The sequence below is a fragment of the Leuresthes tenuis genome, unplaced genomic scaffold (genome assembly GCF_036924035.1).
Source record: "Leuresthes tenuis unplaced genomic scaffold, fLeuTen1.0.hap1 SCAF_16, whole genome shotgun sequence".
Classification (NCBI taxonomy): Eukaryota; Metazoa; Chordata; class Actinopteri; order Atheriniformes; family Atherinopsidae; genus Leuresthes; species Leuresthes tenuis.
The window spans coordinates 8,598,521-8,617,336 of NW_027325370.1; the positions used below are offsets into that span (position 1 = coordinate 8,598,521).

The window sequence follows — 18,816 nt, forward strand, 5'->3', positions numbered from 1 at the left end:
AGGAGCTGTCCAGATGCTGAAAGAGCACCAGGCATCCTCTCAGTTAATTATAGGCAATGTCGAGAGACTGGTGTGATTTCTATAGAAGCTATGAGCTTGAGAAGATTTTGTTTGTTTTTAGCAAAATTGGAAATAAGGAAAACTGCACTCTTGATAGCTGCTTCAGTTGAATATAAAATATTGCTACTCTCTGAAATAACAAGACATACTTTACAGTGGATGGCTTTGTTTACGCCCTAATGCGCTCTTGTTTTCTGTTAGAGGCTCTTCAAACTAATTTGGACCAAAATAACCATCCAACCACCACAAATCAATAACCTGGAACTACACTGAGAGACAGCCACAGACCGCATGTACAGTTAGAGAATGCGGACGGGAGGGGTGGAGTTCACTGCATTTACTTTTCGAAGCTCCTCTGTCTCTGGGAGCACAAGCTCATTCTTTGTCCGAAAAACAGCAGAGTTGGCGTTGATGCGTCCTGGCATGTGATCCCATTTTTGATAAATCAATCGCATCACAGCTGCAGCCCCCATTGAAACTTTTCATGCTGTTGCCCGTCCAACGGACAGCATCAGTGGTTTGTCTGGACCGCGTTCTCTGCTGCTCGCTCTACCGCTGCGCTCCGGTTCTCCACCCTCGGCTCCTCAGGTTCACAAGGACTCGCGCAGCCAGAGGAGCTGGCCTGGTTCTCCCGCACGCATGGAGGGAGACGTTATGGACAAGGTGGAGGCCACGGCACCGGTCTGTGACTTTGACCCCATCAGTGGGAGCATCCCGGCCACCAAAGTAGAGATCACCGTGTCCTGCAGGTGAGTCCAGCTCGGTGCTGGTGCTGCCGTGGCTGCGTCAGCGTTTTGCAAGCCCCGCGCGTCATGGTCACATTTTGTTGTGAAATTATCAGACATTATATTTAAAGACTTGATATTTGATCAATATGTTTAAAAATAGCAACATGAGAGATTTTGAAAAATAAAAAAAACTTTAGGTAAAATGGCAATGCTGTGTTTCTCACCCGCCCAGATGCACAGGCGTTCGAGGATTAATTAGAAAACCTGACACCAAAACACTTATTTTCCTGAAAAAAAAAACCCAAAACAAAGTAAATTAAAACAACGAACAATTATTAATTCTTCCCCTCCAGCACTGCAGTGATGTCCAAAGTTTTCTCAACCACATTGAGTGAATCAACCCAACACAAAGGAGTCCGTCTGAACTTTTGCGCTTTTGTTTGTGGCTTCTATTGATAGTTTAGATTTGCTCTTTGGTGTCTGTTTCATTCACCGTTGGGTTGATTACAGCGCTGTGTTGCTTTGCGCGCGTCACGTCGCGTTCTACGAGAGATATCGACCATCATCATGGATAGTTCTCCCCTGAGGCATGTGTCATGTGTGTGAAGCCGTATCGCTGATCTCCAGAATCCGAAAACACCAGTTCACAGAGACGTGAAAATGAACGCTAAACATAGTCTACCCAAAACCATAATATGAATTCTATTAAGATTCACTTGAAGAGTCGCGGGAGAAGATACCACGGAGATCACAAGAGCCTTGTTAAGATAGGGTGGGGCTGCAGGTAGAAACGCTGCATATAGGCTAAAGCTTGATGCTGAAGAAAATCGTGGCTTTAAGACGACGAATACAGGATGTGCAATTATAATTAATGTTTTACATAGAATATGGCATAATTAGTGTTATTATGTCCTCCACAATTCTGCGTCATTTTGCCTTATAAAGTAAGAATAGCCAAGGGGGAGATATATCCACCAAACAATATGCATCTACCGTTCATTTCAAATTTATTTTCCCTTATTCACCTAATCAAGTGAAAGGAGATAAATCGATTTAATAGGTTTTCAGATTGCACACTTACTTTTTTTCCCTTTAAACAAACCCGATACAGCTGTCACTTAGCTGACCTTAAAATCCATTTTGTATATTAATTAGCCACATTTCAGAGCAAGACAGTTAACCTTTATGAGTTGGGCAAGTGTGAGGAGGACGCAGCTGAGAGAGATGAGCTGCATAGAATTTGTAACAGAGAAAAAAATAACAACACTCCTAACATCCTACGTTTTGATAGATAATATATCAATCTGATATTTTGAATTGAATTTGTAGGAAGCTGGCATGTAAGGCTGCCATATGAATCTAAGGTTATGTGTGCATGTGTGTGTGTGTGTTTATTCATTGTGAGACATTTTCATGAGTAGCGGCTGGTCTTGTGTTGTTTCCCTTTTTTGTACACCGTGTTATTTTTTGCCCCCTCAGACCTTCATACTTTAAGCCAGGATCTACGCTGATGCCCTCAGACTCTGTTGATCTGCAGTTCCCTTGTCTTCTATTAATTTCTCGCCAAAGCTGCTCCTGGACACAATATGATAGAGAGAAAAAAGGTCCTTCCTGCTTTCACTGGCTCTTGAAACATTGTCTGTTTCAAATTCAAAGACTAAAAGTCCTGTCTACTCATCTTTGTGACTCCTGGAGATTGCTCCAGTCTGACCTCTTATGGCTGCTTCAAAGACCAAGACATGGCCAGACAGCTAAAAACCAGAACACATGAAGTAAGTCATGCAGGCAGCTACTCCATCAACTTATCAGGTTGTGAGTAGTCAGTCTTTCCAATAGAGGCATACAGAAACAATGGGTATTATGCGGGAGAGAGGCAGAGGCTCCACAACCCTGTGTAATTGATTTAGTAAGCCTGAAAGCTCAGAGATTGCAGTGCACATGGAATTGAACTGTATCGTGCTGCCCTCCAGGCATTCTCATAACCCTCTGCCAATATTGCAGCAAGCTCCCTGATGAACTGAAGCGACTGAAGCAGACAGACGCTTATCAAAACAAGTGCATATCACTGTTATAGCACATTGCTGTCTGTCTAAGGCTTTGATTGGTTTTGCTCACAGGTCAGTGATTGAGCCATACCTCAAGTGTTTCTAAAATGTAAAGGCTACTCTGCAGCTCAGTGATACGATTGCTTCTCACACTCAAATGGCCTCTTTTCCTACATCTGTCTCATTAAACATATTTCTGTGAATCCAGTTCAGTGGGTGAGCTTCCGGTGGTCTCCTGTGTTTTAAAGGCTTGATTCTACCTCCCAAGTGCCAAAATGAATGCGTTCATTACTTAATATTTAAGGAAGCTCTGTTTTATTAGTTGTCTATATGGTTTGCTTTAATTTTGAGAAAAGTTGTAAATGACAATCCTGCTGGATTGTAGAGAACATCCTTTTTATATCTCAGCTTACTGGACTATCTCAGAATTCACATGTACAATGGCTTTAAGGAAACAGTGGCTTTAGCTCTATGGCTCGACTGTGAAGCACTGTTATAATTGTTGGGAAAAAATGTGCACACAGATGAAAACCACACGAACCCTTAAGGCTTAACATGCAGAGCTTCATTTAGGGAGGATATTGTTTTTTCACTCTGTTTCTCGACGGCCTGGCACAATACAAACACACTTTCAGAGTGTTAGTAATCATTGCAAATGTAGTCTTTTTGAGAGAACAGAATCAGGAAGGGAGTCATACTAATAAGCATGGAAACCCAGGCAAAGATTTACCAGCCTTATCTGAAAAATATGGCAGGGGATGGTTTAACTTGCTTAAGAAAGATTCCTTTTTCATTCCATTTCTCATACATTTAGAGAAGAAAGTAACTGAGTGACTTAATAAAGAGCCTAGGGACACTGCATCATTGGGAGCACATGACATATGCTTTAGTTCAACAAAACCCACAGCTCAAGAACACAGGCTGAATCCGTTGTGGTATTTTATTTTTATGGTTCACTATGTCAAAGCACACTACAGGTATGCTGTGAAAAGTGACAGCAGCTGATTAAGCCACCCTCCCTTCCTCTACGATCAGACTCCCACCTGATTGCTTGAACATGAAACTTTATTAGCCTCTACAGCCAATTTCATGGGAACGAAAATGCTGCATCTTGTCTATCCCCTCCTGATCTTTTCTGTTGATGTGGAGCTCCCCATAACCATTCAATTTCTGCAATAGATTGGTTAGAATGGCATTGCATCAAATCACTTCATTCTATAGATGGGGGATATAACTCAACCAGGTTTGTCCGCTCCTGAGGGATTAATTATTTGGTGAAATACACAAGAAGCCACATGAATGCAAGCATCCTGAAATAAAAAGGCTACTGATTTCTGTTCAATAGAGTCCAAGAAAAACTTGAGGCAAGCTTCTTGATCTGGTCTCTTCCTGAAGCAATCATTGCAGCAGAGGAGGAGGCCTAATGAAATCTTCAGGCTGATTGTGATGTGTGACATCGATGCTTGATCTGTCAAAAACAATTGCTTGAGCTGGCAATTGGGATTCAAGCTGTGCAACCAACTCATTGTTTGCTTGAATGTGTTGTGATGTCTTCTAACTCTGCTGTTGTTGTTGTGTTAATAGCTGTTATAGTTGTTGCTCCCATTCAGTCTTGGTTACCCCTTCAGTCAAATCCTGTGACCTGTTTTTTTCTGGTTGATACATGCTTTTGTTTTGCCCTGGCAGGCACCGAGTTTGAGTTGAACTAGTTTTCAATGTGCAAGAGCATAGAATATTAATAAAAGACCTCTCAGTGAAAGATAGACATTTCAAATGGCAGACTGACCTGGGGCAAGCTTTCAGCTTTTATCTTACAGCATGTCTTGTGTTTGTGAATGATGTGCCATATCTGTTTTGGGGATCAAGATTGTGAGAGGTTGCCAAGAACAAGCAGATTTTTCCTCCAATTTTGGGGGTGTTATGAGTGAACCACATCAGTCGCACTAGCTGAGGAAGCTTATGAATATGCACGGACCCATGACACAGTGAAAAGAATTTGGACTTTGGTTTGTGGTGGTGTCAATGTTAATGATGAATTCTCACATATGTTAGCACAGGTGAATCCCTTGGAAGCATAGCTTTGGGGGACATGCCAGAGGTTTACAACTCTTAACTTGTTGCATGTGTCATGTTACAGTTAATGTTGATTTGAATGTCAATAACAACAAGAGATCAAAGTACCCCCTGGTGGCTCAGCGATACCAAGCTACATATGCTTGTATATTCAGAGAAACTAAAGGGTCAGCAGCGCATGCTGGAAGATTTATGTGTTGGGGATATTTGACCTAACATCACAGCTTGTCTGGGGAATGTGTGAGTGGTGACAGATCCGCACGTGTAGCAGGCTTCTCACTGAAGCTTCACCACAGTTGCATTACGTTAAAGGTCTTTCACTTTGTTGACAATCTTAGCTGAAGGGAGGAACAAGCTACTTATGGTCAGTGTTCAGGGTTCGTTTTGATTTTTGATCAGAGTGGACATGCGGACTCTGTCTGTGTGGATAAGAGTGGATAAGACTTTGCTACACAGCTGAAAATAGACCACAGTACAAATATAACTTGCTTTCACTGTTGTGAAAGTTGGTATTTTGAAAGGTGAAGCACAATCCACCAAACTGTGACATGATTATCACACTGACACACAATATTGGATTTTTGCTAGTATGTAATTTTACAGTAATTTCCAACAAATGTTGCAGATTGTCAGTGTTCCTTGTATGCACATACTTTTCCCACTTAATTCATCAAGTTTTTTTCTGTTGTTGGTTTAGCATTTTATTATAACATTTCTTATCTTGATTGTCCAGAGGCAGATGCAACTTAAAACACTGTGCATTTCAAATGTACCCATTTACTGGGCAAAATAAGAAAACAGTTCAAACTATTATGCCATGTTAGACTGTGGTAAGACAGGGAAGTTTTACCTTGCTGATGATGGGCTGCTGCAGTGATAATAAATTTTTACGCAACCTTCTGAAACAAAACTTTAAATGAGGGATTCACAATATCAGATGATTTGGCTGATAACTCACATGCTGATATTCCTTTTTAAAGCCATTTTCAGCTGATACAGATTATATCATCATCTGTTATCACTGTGTACCATAGATTATGAGCCTATGTAGAAGCTATCAAACATTTTTAAAGTATGTTTTAATTTTTTTGTTAGATGCTTTTTATCAAGGTCTGTTGCCATCGAGTTTTTGAAACCAGTGGTGATGTGCAGGGATGGATTTTGACTGAAAACCCCAGGAGTAATTTGACCCACATGTCACTTAAAGCAGTCACACACTTAATTATGCATAAAGTCAAAGCCCTAAAGCAATCTAAACTGGTGTGTTATGTAAAAATTCTATTTCAAATTCAGTTTTATTTATGCAGTGCCGATCCAAGTTAGTCCAAGTCATATAATGTTAATGAGAAATAAACTTGCTTAGCTAAGGAAGCCAAACGATTGCACTAAAACTTCTCTTCTACTTGGTTCCCCTTCCTCAGCATGCAAGAGGTGACAGTGGAGAGGAAACACTCTCTTTTAACAGGAAGATATCTTCAGCAGAATCTCAGGAAGGATGGCCATCTGCCTTGACCGGTTGGGGGATGAGAGAACAGAAAACAGGGCTTAAAGGCCAGAGATGTCTGCTGAGAAATTCAAACCACGTCCGGTTGTCATGAACAGGGAAATCACCCATAGAGTTCCCATGGAGGGCAGAACTGTTATTTGTGTTAGTTTTTTCTGTAAACTTTGGCATTTTAAGGTGGGCTTTTTGGAAACTGAGTCACTTTTAGAGTCTGTGTTTGAGGAACTGAACTGTTTTAGGCATTGCTGCTGCATTTGAGCAACATTTTTCAGCGTTGAGATTTGGGTGGTGTGAACAAAAATAACTAACTGTAATCCTCTGAAAATGATTGAAATATTCCTTTTTTTAGTGTCATGGGAAAAAAAGATAGAATGGAATATTGAAATATAGAAAAGTAGAAGGAAGAATCAAAGGTCTGCAACAAAAAAATCAGTCCTTAAAATGCAAGAAATTTAGAATATGGAGCTTGCAGAAAATGTTTGTGTACAAAGCCTCGAATACCTTAATGAACTATAACCCACTTCTTTTATCTGGCTGCTCAGCAGGAGCAGATTAGGCTGATGCAGTAGGACAAGGTGACTTACAGAAATTATGACTTTAAAATCAACATGTTTGACTAGTGTGAAAAAAATGCATCAAGAAACTTCTTTATCAGCTTTCATCTCATAAAATGAAGCAATGACAAAAAAAAAACCTTGTTATTCCTTGTTATTCACAGGCTATTTGTTTATGAAACAGCATGGGAAATGTGTCACTAGTGAACTTGTAGTAGACAGTTTTTTGTCTAATAAAGTCAGTGTTTGTCCAGACCAATTTTTTAAATGTCTTTTCAGCTAATGAACACAGAAACCAAAGAGTGGAATATAGTCTAAAGGCGATTGTCAGGAAAAGAGGAAGGGATGGTTTGGTGTTGATGCTTCATGTATGGCTGTCAAACTGTTGACACAAGTTCAGCTTCTCTCCCAACCACTGATGTTTTTGTGTAACTGTACTGTACGGAATTAAAATACACACTTTTAAGGGTAGGAAACATTAGAGCCTGTGTTAGAACAGACTCTGTAATAATGTACCACATCAATTCTGCTTTTCCTGGATTACCATGTGACTCACTCCACCCCCTTGGCTACACACAAAACATCTTTGAGACACAAATCAAGCTTTCCAATATAATACTTTACTTAGTTGCTGAAAACATACAGTTCATCTGCATGAATAAAGTTTCTTATTTTGTAATTATATAATGGTTTGCTTTATGACCAAGCTTATTAATGACAACTTAACACTAGCTATGTCTACACTATATAGTGGACTCATCCTTTGCTAAAAAAAAAATATTGAGACTTGGTTTGTATACCTGCTATGATGATCCATTTTGAGATTGACCGTGCTCTTTTTGCTCCATCTCTGAATAAATTAATTCTCAGTTTATTTTATCTGTCTAGGATCTGTTGCTTTTATTTCAAAGCCAAAATATATACGAGATTAGTCATGCTTTACCGCACCTGAATTGGTTTCTGTTGTACATTGTATATTGTGTTAAACTATGTAGCCAGTCAGTGAAGTACACAGATAGTGTGCACAGTTCGAAGATATTTGCAGCTTGGGTTTTTTAAAGATGGAATGGAGAGATCAGGGGAAAAATTGCTTAGAATTCACAGTAGACTGTGTGCAGCATGCTGCGCCAGGGTTATAACAGCCATATAAAATCGCTGTGTGTTTCCCTCAGCTCCTTGCAAAAAAAAAAAAAAGCTTTCTCTGCACAAACCCGAGCTGTCACAGTATGCAATTAGCAGTGATATTATTCCCTAGTCAGACATTAGTTACACACCAGAAGCCAGTCCGAAACAAAGAGTTGCAGTGTATGTGCATACTCATTTATTATACCAGTAGAAGAGCAGTTTTATGACTGAGATTCTGTCACTGCCCACGAGATGGCTGCCTAGGGAGTGCTCTGCTGCAGATATTGTCGACCTTAAGAGATCCCAGGTAGAAACTGAATAATTAAACAGATGGAGCAGAAGAAGAAGACACCTGTGCCATCACAGAGAAAGCAATGGATGTTGCACTAATCAAAGAACCCAAATGTGTTTTGAATGTTTGAGTGCTTTGAGATACAAACAAAAGCAACATCACTACTAGTCTTGTCATGTGTCACCATCCAGTGATTAAATCATAGAATACAGCTCAAGATAATTACCAATAATAAAACACAGCCATAGATCAGATTTAATCAGTTGTTGCTTTTCTCTAATTTCAGAGGTGGTGCCTCTTATACGCATGTATCTTGTAAGCTTCTCTGCATCATATATTGTGCATTATCTTTAAGTTACAAAGGTTTCCCTGAGGAGAACTGAATATCTCTTACTAAAAGATTCCTCTTACTTGTAAAGGGTTGGCAAACCCCCACAGCAGCATGCTTCTCCTCTGCTTGGCTCTTTGAGATTTTGACCCCTAAAAACTGCCTAAGGGTGTATTAGACAAAAGTAAACCTACTGACCCTGTGAAGCGTGAGTGGAAAGACAATGTTTGTCCTCAGTCAAAGAAGAGAGGGCCATAGGGCAAAAAGAAACTGAAGTGCTAGAGTAGCCCTCAAAATGCAAACCATCCTTCCCTTTCTCCTCCCAGCTATCTCTATTGCCTCTAATGTAACATAATGACGTTTCATTCTGTAACAGGTCAGACACTTGTTTTTCAATCTTTCATTTGTCATTTTAAGATACATTAAGGCTTCAGGTCATTGAAAAGTCAGATGCAAGACTGTTCAAAACCATTCTAGTCTGACTTAGATGTTGTTTCTGCAAGGGGCCAGTTACGATTTTGACAACACCAAGAAAGTGGGAAAATTGCCAATAAGGCGCTGTGGGGTACAGACCTACTTTTCCTAGTTTATTAATTAACCACATGGATCACACACCTGAAAAAATATGGCCAAAGATCTATCAAGAGAGAAGTAGGGTTCCTGATATTTCTTTCAAACTTTATTCATATTTGGTTTGTAGGAAAACCATTTATCGAGGTTTTGGTTAAATTGTTCTTTTATATATATATTTACCCAGACTCAAAGATGATTTACAGTTTGATTTAAGAGTACATGTATCTGCTGCTTTTACTGATTTTACTGATACTGCTTAATTGTATTCGCTAATTGTGTGCCTGACCAGTATCCATGAGCCTAACTAACTGCTGGATAAACAAATGTTGCTTTGTTAGGGATAATTGGGTACATTAAGAAACAAATTCAAAGGATTTTTCTGTTGTTCTGAAGTAAGCTTAATTTTCATTATTTGTATTTTTTTTGTTCTACCTCTAATAGTGCACCCCTGATTGCTTCACCAGCTATACAACTTTAGATTCTCAAGTTTATAGCTGAGATAATGCGCTCTGACTTAATGAAAGTGGTGGGTTCAAGAGAAATGGGAAAAAAATTATATTAGCTATTTTCATAATGGCATGAGATGATTACGGTGATGACAACAGGGGTTTTCTCAGAAGGAAGATGATCAAATCTAACACTGGAGTGAAAAGTGTATCTGTCTAATTGCATTTGCCCTACTTTCAATGAACTTCCTCTTCATGAACAAACTTTTTCTACATCAACTTTGGGGATAATTATCTTGTTTTATACCACTAAAGATTGTACAGAAGAAATTGTTAACTTGAAATATGCAGCATTACTTCAGTGAAAACACACAAATTATCTGAGATATTAATGCCCATCCAGCAGCACAGATCTCTGCGCTCTGCCCATGTACACAATTAGACAGTGTATTTATGCAAAAATAATTTCTTTGTGGAATAAAGATGTTCCAGAGAATAAATTATGGTTCAACACATTGTCTTATGCACTAAAGGGTGACTTGGGGCATGTCATGTTTTCTGACTTTTCTTGTGTCCAGCTGACCCACTCTTGCACTGAGAAATGGGATAAAGCATTGGACAAGCTAACTGTTGTTAGTTAATGGATGCCAGACAGTAACAGGTGGCTACAAAGTCATGGATAGCTTTGTTATCTCCTATGATAATTGCTCTGACAATTTTTCAACTGTTGTCAGGTTAGCCCAAGGCTAAAGCTCCAAGTGAGGCCGCATCTGTCATTCCCCGTATCTTGTGACAGAAGATTTAATATGCAGCAATGCCGAGATACATGTACATGAACGATGTCATATTGCTTGGATTCAGTCCAGAAATCTCATCTATATTCATTAAAATCCTGCTGTCCCCTAAAGGGACAAGGATAATTCTCAACTGGGTTTTGGTTATATATAGAGGTATTACTCACAATCAGAAACCAGGAACAAGACGTATCTTTATGCTTTTGCATTATACTGTTATGCTAATGAAATAATTGAAACCATCAGGAATATGTCTGTCATCTAAAATGTTGAATGAAATGATTGATGATAACTTTGTCTTATGTAAAGGTAATGTCTGCTTTATTATACCTTGAACAATGAAATGGGAAAATATCAAAGGAAATGGGCCCAGTCATTGGGGAAATTAAGAATTTCTCTTCCTCTCCCATAACAGCTGTATGTTTGATCTGTGTTAACCTCCTCCTCCCTGGAGCCCTCTGTTAGGTCTAGCTGTATTTACATTTATATTTAATGATTTAGCAGATGGTTTTATCCAAGGCAACGTACCACTTAGGAACAATATTCAAGCTTCAGTACAGTAAAAATGTCTCATTAGGTCCAGGATTTTGCATGTCATATGTGTTTTTGATGAAAAAAAAATCCAACTGATGCAATTTTCAGAAGGTTTCCAAGCATGGCACATTCATGGAAGAGTTTACCTGAATAGACAAGCAAAATGAGACTGACTGAAATGTCATCTCTATACATCTGTTTGAACTGTTTGACAGAAATGACTGACTTACTGAAAGTTTACACCTATTTAATGATGTCATCATGTTGTGCCTCCTCTGTTGTGGATGTGGTGTGACGTGCGGTTGTTTAGAAAACCTTAAAGGCAAACAGATGTATAAAATCTTTTTTCCTTATGGTCCTTTATTATTTCCAATAAATTACAGTCATTATTTACAAAAATGGCAGCCATCTTTATGGGAATTTTTAAACTTTTGAATGAATAAATGAAGACAATTCAGTTGTAATTCTTTGTTTTTTTTTCCTCAGTAAATAGACAACTAAAATGTCATAATCATGACAGTCATACACCCAAAGAAATAGCAATAGCTGATATAAACATAATATTTTTTGTGCTTAATTTCTTTTGCAACTTGAAGCTGTTACATTATTTCAGCTTTTTAATTTGGCAACTGAAACATTTTTTTAATCACCATCTTGTATCAATTGAGGCAAAGGTTGCTCATTTTGGCCCTTCATTTGTGGAGTCATTACTGAATGAATTTAAGGACTGCTTTTTAGATGGGACTGCTTTTTATATGGGAGAAATATAAAAGATTGGAGCTTAAGGGTTTAAGAAAATGGAGTGTTACTGACGTGGGAACATAAATGTACAAATGTCATGTCAAATATAAACATCATAAACACAGTGAGCATTCTTGGACTCTTATAAGACTCTTAAGAGTCCAAGGATGCACATTGATGAGCCTGTTCAATTAACTGATGATATCATATTGCTTTGAATATATCAGTGTAGATTCAATCATTCAAGTCATGGTAATCCTGAGGGACTTCTGGACTTCAAGAATCAAGAAAATAGAATTCATTAAAATACTGATTTGAACTGTGAAATCCATCTCTGTAGTTTGCGTTGTAATTAGTTGCAATTTGCTCTAAGACCAGAGTCAGCAGAGCAAAGCTGAACCCTTCATTGTTGTTGTTATTTATTGTTGTTTATGCATTTAGCAGATGCTTTTATCCAAAGCGACTTACAAATGAAGATATAACAAGCTATATAAAAAGCTAACAATAAACTACATATGAGGAAACCACTATTCAGACTCTGTCAGAGGTGACAGAGTAGAGATAGAGTGCAGGCATAGAGGGAAGTGCAGAAAGATAAAGTGCAAAGATAGAGGGGGTAGGGAAGTACAAGGTAAGTGCTAGGATAGGAGATGCTCTCTGAAGAGCTGGGTTTTCAAGAGTTTCTTGAAGATAGACAGAGACGCCCCTGTTCTGGTAGTGCTCGGTAGGTCATTCCACCATCCTTGGAACGACACATGAAAAGAGTTTGGATTGTCTTAAGCATGGTGTAGACACTGCTAGACGACAATCCTGCGACGACCGCAGGGACCGAGTTGTGTTGTCCACATACGCTTTGATTGAGCAGATTAAGTGTTAACTGTCATGTTGTTTTCACATAATAATTGAACAGTACAGTGGTTTTTTCATCTATAAAAGTTCCTCATCTGATCATATACAATGGTTTAGAGACTTACATTTCACAGCCCACACAGTATGCCATAGAGTTTGGGCTACTACTGATGCTATTTTTTTTGGCAAATTGCTTTTGTGGTGAAATGGCAGAAAATAGCCAAAAAAGCCTCTTGACCTTTCACACGGTTGAAAGTGATATCCAAAATTCAAACACATCCCTTTTTAAAGATAAAATAAAGCAAAAACAATGCCATCTCAGAAAAAGTAACCACAGAATAATCAATATCACTATTAAAACACCCTCAACTAATTTATCCAGCAGTTATTTTTGATAATTCTGATTTTTGCAGCTCTTATTTGTGACCTTGTCTGACTTAGCTGAGGGACTTCACACAGACACGTAACTAGCCCAAAAATAATGTACTTATACACAACTGTAACTTGAGTTGAGCATCAATAGCTGACATTGTCACAATACATGCTGAACGATTGTGATCATCTTAGTTGTGTTACCACTGAAAAATAAGTTTCTGCCATATGACCTGCAGTCTTGACCGTGGTCTTTACTCCAGAATTGCTGTGGAAATGCTGTCATTATTTTACCATGACAGCTACAATCAGTGACAACAGCATACTGTGGAAGAATCTTGAGAATAATACCATAAGTAACTAAAAAAACAAATAAAAAACTTATTACAGCAGTTGCATTGAGCTACACTATGCAAAAGAAGCTGCTAAGTGTCGTATTTGCTTGTCTTTTTGAAGTTTTATCTGAATTTCTTAAGTCTAGATAGCAATTGTAGCAAAATTTGTTTGTGGATTATGTCATAGGCTGAAAAACACTTGTTATGATCAGATTTTAGTGTACAACAACTACACTTAAGCTATTGTATTTGGTGTAGATAAACAAAAAGCTTTTGTATACAATGTGCATCTGCCCGTGTCCTCTGTGTCCTTTCAACGGGCTTTAATATGCTTGTTGTACTACTCATTTGGAAGTGAAATCTCAAGGGCAGCAGTTTATTTATTGTAAGTGTTTATTATTATGCAATTACCTCCTAGTTCTTTGCATATAGAATTTTGTGATTAAACTGCATGTAAGAAGAAGTAGTTACATTTCTGTAAATATAGATCCTCACAACTTTGATGACTTGACTTTGATTTGTTAACTAATATACAGATTTTGACTTGCCATTTTTCTCCTCTCTTACAGGAATCTTTTGGACAAAGACACTTTCTCCAAATCTGATCCATGTGAGTTCTCAGTATTTTTCAATAATGGTTGGAATCTAGTGTTGTCTACAGGAAACTTCACTCAGGGTATGATTAATTGAAGCCTCCTGTTCTTTTACAATGCTTTACTTTTTATTTTTGCTGAGCTTAACTTTGATTCAGTTTACTCTGCTTTTTCAAAGTGTTCCTTCAATAACTGCATATCATTTGCACAGTAATGTGACAACCTTTCCTCAATGTGAGCTAAAGTACCATAATGCATGCAGGATATAAACGGCAGCCCTTGAATACAAATGGCTTTTGGTGAGACACAATGAGAAATGCCATAAAGGCATTTTTTTTTGTAATATGGAGAGAATGGAGAAGACAATTTAAATAATACGGAGGGGGTTCAAACCCTTTGTGTAAAAAAGCTGCAGGAAAAATATCACACTCGTCCTCTTTTGTACGCGCCTGAAGCTGAACCTTGGAAAATATGACAGGTCACATCACCTGTACCTGCCTCAGCTTCATTTTGAATTTTCAATTTCACTGTAAATTGTTCTCCAGAAGCTTTCAGTCTTTTTTTTAGAGCTTTGTTTTATATGCACAGATGTCACCCCAACCCCCTTCATTGAGCTGTCAGGGCGTGGCAGGATAATTAATGATGTATGTCAGCAGAGAAGGAACAAAACAAACATCATTTATGGATGACGGTTGCTTGATTGAGGCTGTTTAGTGACCGTGTGTTTCTCTGCTCTCCCATCGGCTCTGTCTGTACCTCTATCCCTCACATCTCAGTGGTCGTTTTATACACCCAGGGTGTGGAGTCCAAACAATGGAGAGAGGTAAGAGATCACAGCTGTTTCCTCCGTGAACACAACTCAATCAGCCCATTTCTGCTCCATGACAGCCCACTCTCTGTTTACAACCCCTTTTCCTCCCCTCCTGTCTCTCAAGGTAAACGCTATGTGTCAATCAATTGCAATTGATTGACCCTGTGAACACTGGTGTGCTGGTCAGCGCTGCTTTAACTGCATCTGATTGGCTGATTACAGTGGCAGTTACATGTATCTATAAAGATTTTCCTCTCAACATGAGTCCCTTTGGCTGTTGGAAATGGGACCGGAAAGGCTGTTAAAGCTGGCAGCAAGATAGACAGCCCGACTATAATTATTATGTATATGAGAACATTGAGAGTGTTGAGAATAAAATTAATAGAAATACAAAGAGATTGTAACACAAAATACATGCCTTTTCTTTAAATCATTATATTTTCTTTATTAATTTATTTTTGGTCTTAGACAGCACAATAGTTCTTTGTGAACGTAACACTCAGAGCAGTACTGTGTATCCTAAAAATGTTGCTTTTGCTTTCATACTCACAGCATTTCTGGTTGACGGGCACCATGCTTACAGTCTCCATAGAGAATTTTGTTATACACCGGGGTGACAAAAGAGTCATATGGAGTGGCAAACACTCAAAAACCTTTATAGCACATGTGAAAACAACCTCAGCTGACTAAAGTCAACAATCAATAATTCAGCTGTTGATATGAACAAAGTTAAACAATAAAACATGAAATAAAACTTGAGTAAAATGGAAATGAACTGTGCTTATGTAATAGAAACAGAAATGTCTTTTTCAGCATTGTTTTAAAATGATCAAGGGTCTGGGTCTTATGGATTTCCACTCAAAGGATCCGTCACCGCTGTTTTATTAGCCTGAATCACAGAAACTCCAAGAGTTCGAATACCGGTTCGAATCCCGGCTGGGGCCTTTCTGTGTGGACTTTGCATGTTCCCCCCCCGTGTCTGCGTGGGTTCTCTCCAGGCACCCTAGGAGTGAGTGTGATAATGCGTGGTTGTTTGTCTCTTGTAATGGACTGATGACCTGTCCAGGGTGTACTCTGCCTCTCACCCAATGACAGCTGGGATAGGCTCTAGTCCTTCTGAAAACCTGAATTGGATTGAGCAGGTATAGAAAATGGTTGGATAATTCAGTTGTGTTTTTGCTGGTGAAAATACTCCCCCATAGAGCCACAAAAAACTTCAGTAAAACATGATCACACACAGATTTTACGCTAGATTTGGAGTCTAGATTTTTTTGGGGGGGGTTTAATCTGGAGGTGGAGAAAGTAATCTGGTTGAGACAATTACCCTGCACTGACCACACTGCTCCAGTGGAAGCATTCATACACAGTATCAGGTCATGTAACTTGAAATTTTCCCTTCTTTTGCGGTAAAACTAACTGTTCTTGGATAGAAATTATCGTGGAACTGCACTGATAGTTTGTTTACACACACAGGGCAGCTGTAAGTGTGAGGTTAGCAAAAATCCCCATCCATCCTCAGCCATTGAGTATATTGTCACAGACTTAAAAAGTGAAGTTCTCGTGACACACAGTGAAAACAGAATGACCCAGAAAAATGGGCCGCTTAAAGTGAGAAAATGAAGAAAAATGGAGGTGGAACAGCAGCGGGAGTCTCCTCAGAGATGAAAATACTCAGTTCATGGAAGTTTTGACAAAGGAGTATGGCCACAGAGGCAGCGGGGAAAGAGTGATATGACAGAAACCCTTAATAAATCCATAATTCTAAAACATACTTGTCTATTGAAGGAGTATTTTCAACTTAATATATATAAATGGCTCCTACAGTGCCCTGACCTAAAGCTCACTGAACACAAAAGGATGGAATTGAGGAAGAAATGTGTGCTTCTTAATACTGTAGTATGGATTAATTCAATGTTCACAATGTTTATTAACTATTATTCAAACTAAAGGATGGTCAAATAAACACTGAAACATTTAGCCTAATATCTGCACTCACTTGTAATTCAATAATTGTAATGGGGAATTTTGTCTTACACTCACTGAAATTTAAAACGCAAATATTTGTTATATTTATTTTGTACAGTTTGTTTTCTTGTTTGTAGAGGGAAAAGTGTCAGAAATGAAACAATAACTTCTACCACTTCTCTTCAGAGACAAAAACTAATAGAAAACTAAAGTTTATTACATAGATTAATTTTCTTAGAAAATATTGAAAAACATTCAAGTTTGTTGTTGAATAATTTTGAAAATGATTTAAAATAGTTGGACTGGGAAGAGTTTAGTTTTATTTATGTGCTACTATTGAAAATCAAATATGTTGCTGAACGTTGTTGTTAAAAATCGGTTAAAATTTTCTGATAGTCTCTCATTGAGTGTTAAAAAAGGGTAGAATTGTTGACAAAAAAACTGTGTGTATTGTGTGTATTCATATTTTAATATTTTGTATATCGTGTGTATATGTGTATCGAAGTGCATCTATTGGTTTAGCCAGACAGTTTTGAGGGTGTTTTACTACCTTGTTTGGTTTTGGACTAAAATTACAGGTGTGAAACCTGCCTCAGACCATTGTACTGACAAGATAGATTAAATTTGGTCTGCAGATGGACTATGGTTCTAACTATGGTTCAGTTTTTTCTGTTGTGAAAACATTGTGTTCATAAAACCTGCAGGACTGCTTGCAGGATAACAATGAAGGAGGCAATACCATTGCCGGTGAGCAAGGTTTCTGTTGATGTGTTTGTTCTGTGAATACAAGCAAGCCCTCAGTACTGGGCTTCAATTTTTGCTGCCACAAGTAGCACAAAAGTAATATTTTTATAGCAAAAGGATCCAGTATATTATTTTTTTCTCCATTCATTAAGACAGTAACAGGCCACACATCAGTGTTGACGGTGTTGACATATATATATATTTCATGTTTATTAATTTTTTTTTATGTTTATTTTCATGCATTCAGCAGATGCTTTTATCCAAAGCGACTTACAAATGAGGATATAATTACAATAATTTTATATCTCTTAAAGGTAGGCAGCTGGTCTTCTGAGGTTGAAAATGAGTTTAAATGATTAAGATGCAAGTATATACAGGCATCAAGAGAAGAGCCCCCCACACCTGTCACCACTCATTACAGTGCCACACCTCAAGCTTAACAACTGTAGGAGCAGCCTGAATGTCTCTTCCTGAAATAGATACAAAGGTGTGTTTTCAGTGCAAATGACAGCTGGCTAAGCAGTCAAGCTGTGCAGCATTGATAAAGCTAAGCATGTTTTTTGACCTGCTGTGTAATGTGTTTTGGTTGTCCTGGGGGTAGATATGTTTGGTTGGAGTACCTTTCACTGTGTCACAAACTGTCTGTAATCCAATTACTCTTTTATGAGCCCTCACTGGCTCCTTGTCATTCATATTCCTCCTCGACTGAAGAATATTTAAACAAATGATATGGATACATTGTCTTTTCTTTTACAGCTAGAGATCTTTTGGAGACTGTGGCCCCATTATAAATGTTTGTGGTTGAATTATGGAAATACAGCAGCAGTTTATCACTCTGTTACCATTTCCAACTTCCTCATCTGTTATTACTCTTACTCCAAGATGGTTCTCCTTCTGCCCACCACTTTCACCTGGCTCAGCAGCTGACACGATAAAACATTTCTGAATTTGGTTTAATTTAAGCTTAGCCTGACTTTTCCACTTCAAACTCATAGATGGAAAACTTTTTACCAAGATAAACTCTCTGAAACACTTGGTCACAGTTATTCTTACCGGTATTATCAAGGAGAAAAAGTGAGCATCCCCACTGAGAGTTCATTTTAATGCTTTGCAACTTTGACTTTACATCTTAGCCATGTACATGTCAAGGTAGGGATACTGTGAGAAGTGGGAGATCTGTCATTTGCTCAGATGGCAGATCAGAGCTCCGGTGCTAAAGCCTGGGACAAAAGTGAATATGCTGCAGCCCTCCTGCTGTCACTCTGAGAGTGTGTCATTGAAATAAGCCCCTCTTTCCCAAGTGTAGATATCATCTCCAGCAAACTCTCACACTTCCTGACAGGAGGAGCA

At 38.5% G+C, this 18,816-nt stretch overlaps 1 protein-coding gene across 2 annotated transcripts in view; it reads left to right on the plus strand.

Annotated features, from left to right (window-relative positions):
- Window positions 1–418: 418 nt before the first annotated feature.
- The window catches only part of cpne5a (copine Va), a 63,997-nt gene continuing 45,599 nt past the window's right edge, over window positions 419–18,816 (plus strand). For both annotated transcript variants that reach the window (XM_072367693.1, XM_072367694.1), the window contains exons 1-3: window positions 419–809; window positions 13,923–13,963; window positions 14,723–14,769. In XM_072367693.1, coding sequence (XP_072223794.1) covers window positions 700–809; window positions 13,923–13,963; window positions 14,723–14,769 — 198 coding nt within the window. In that variant the 5' untranslated portion in view covers window positions 419–699. The remainder of the gene's footprint in view (window positions 810–13,922; window positions 13,964–14,722; window positions 14,770–18,816) is intronic.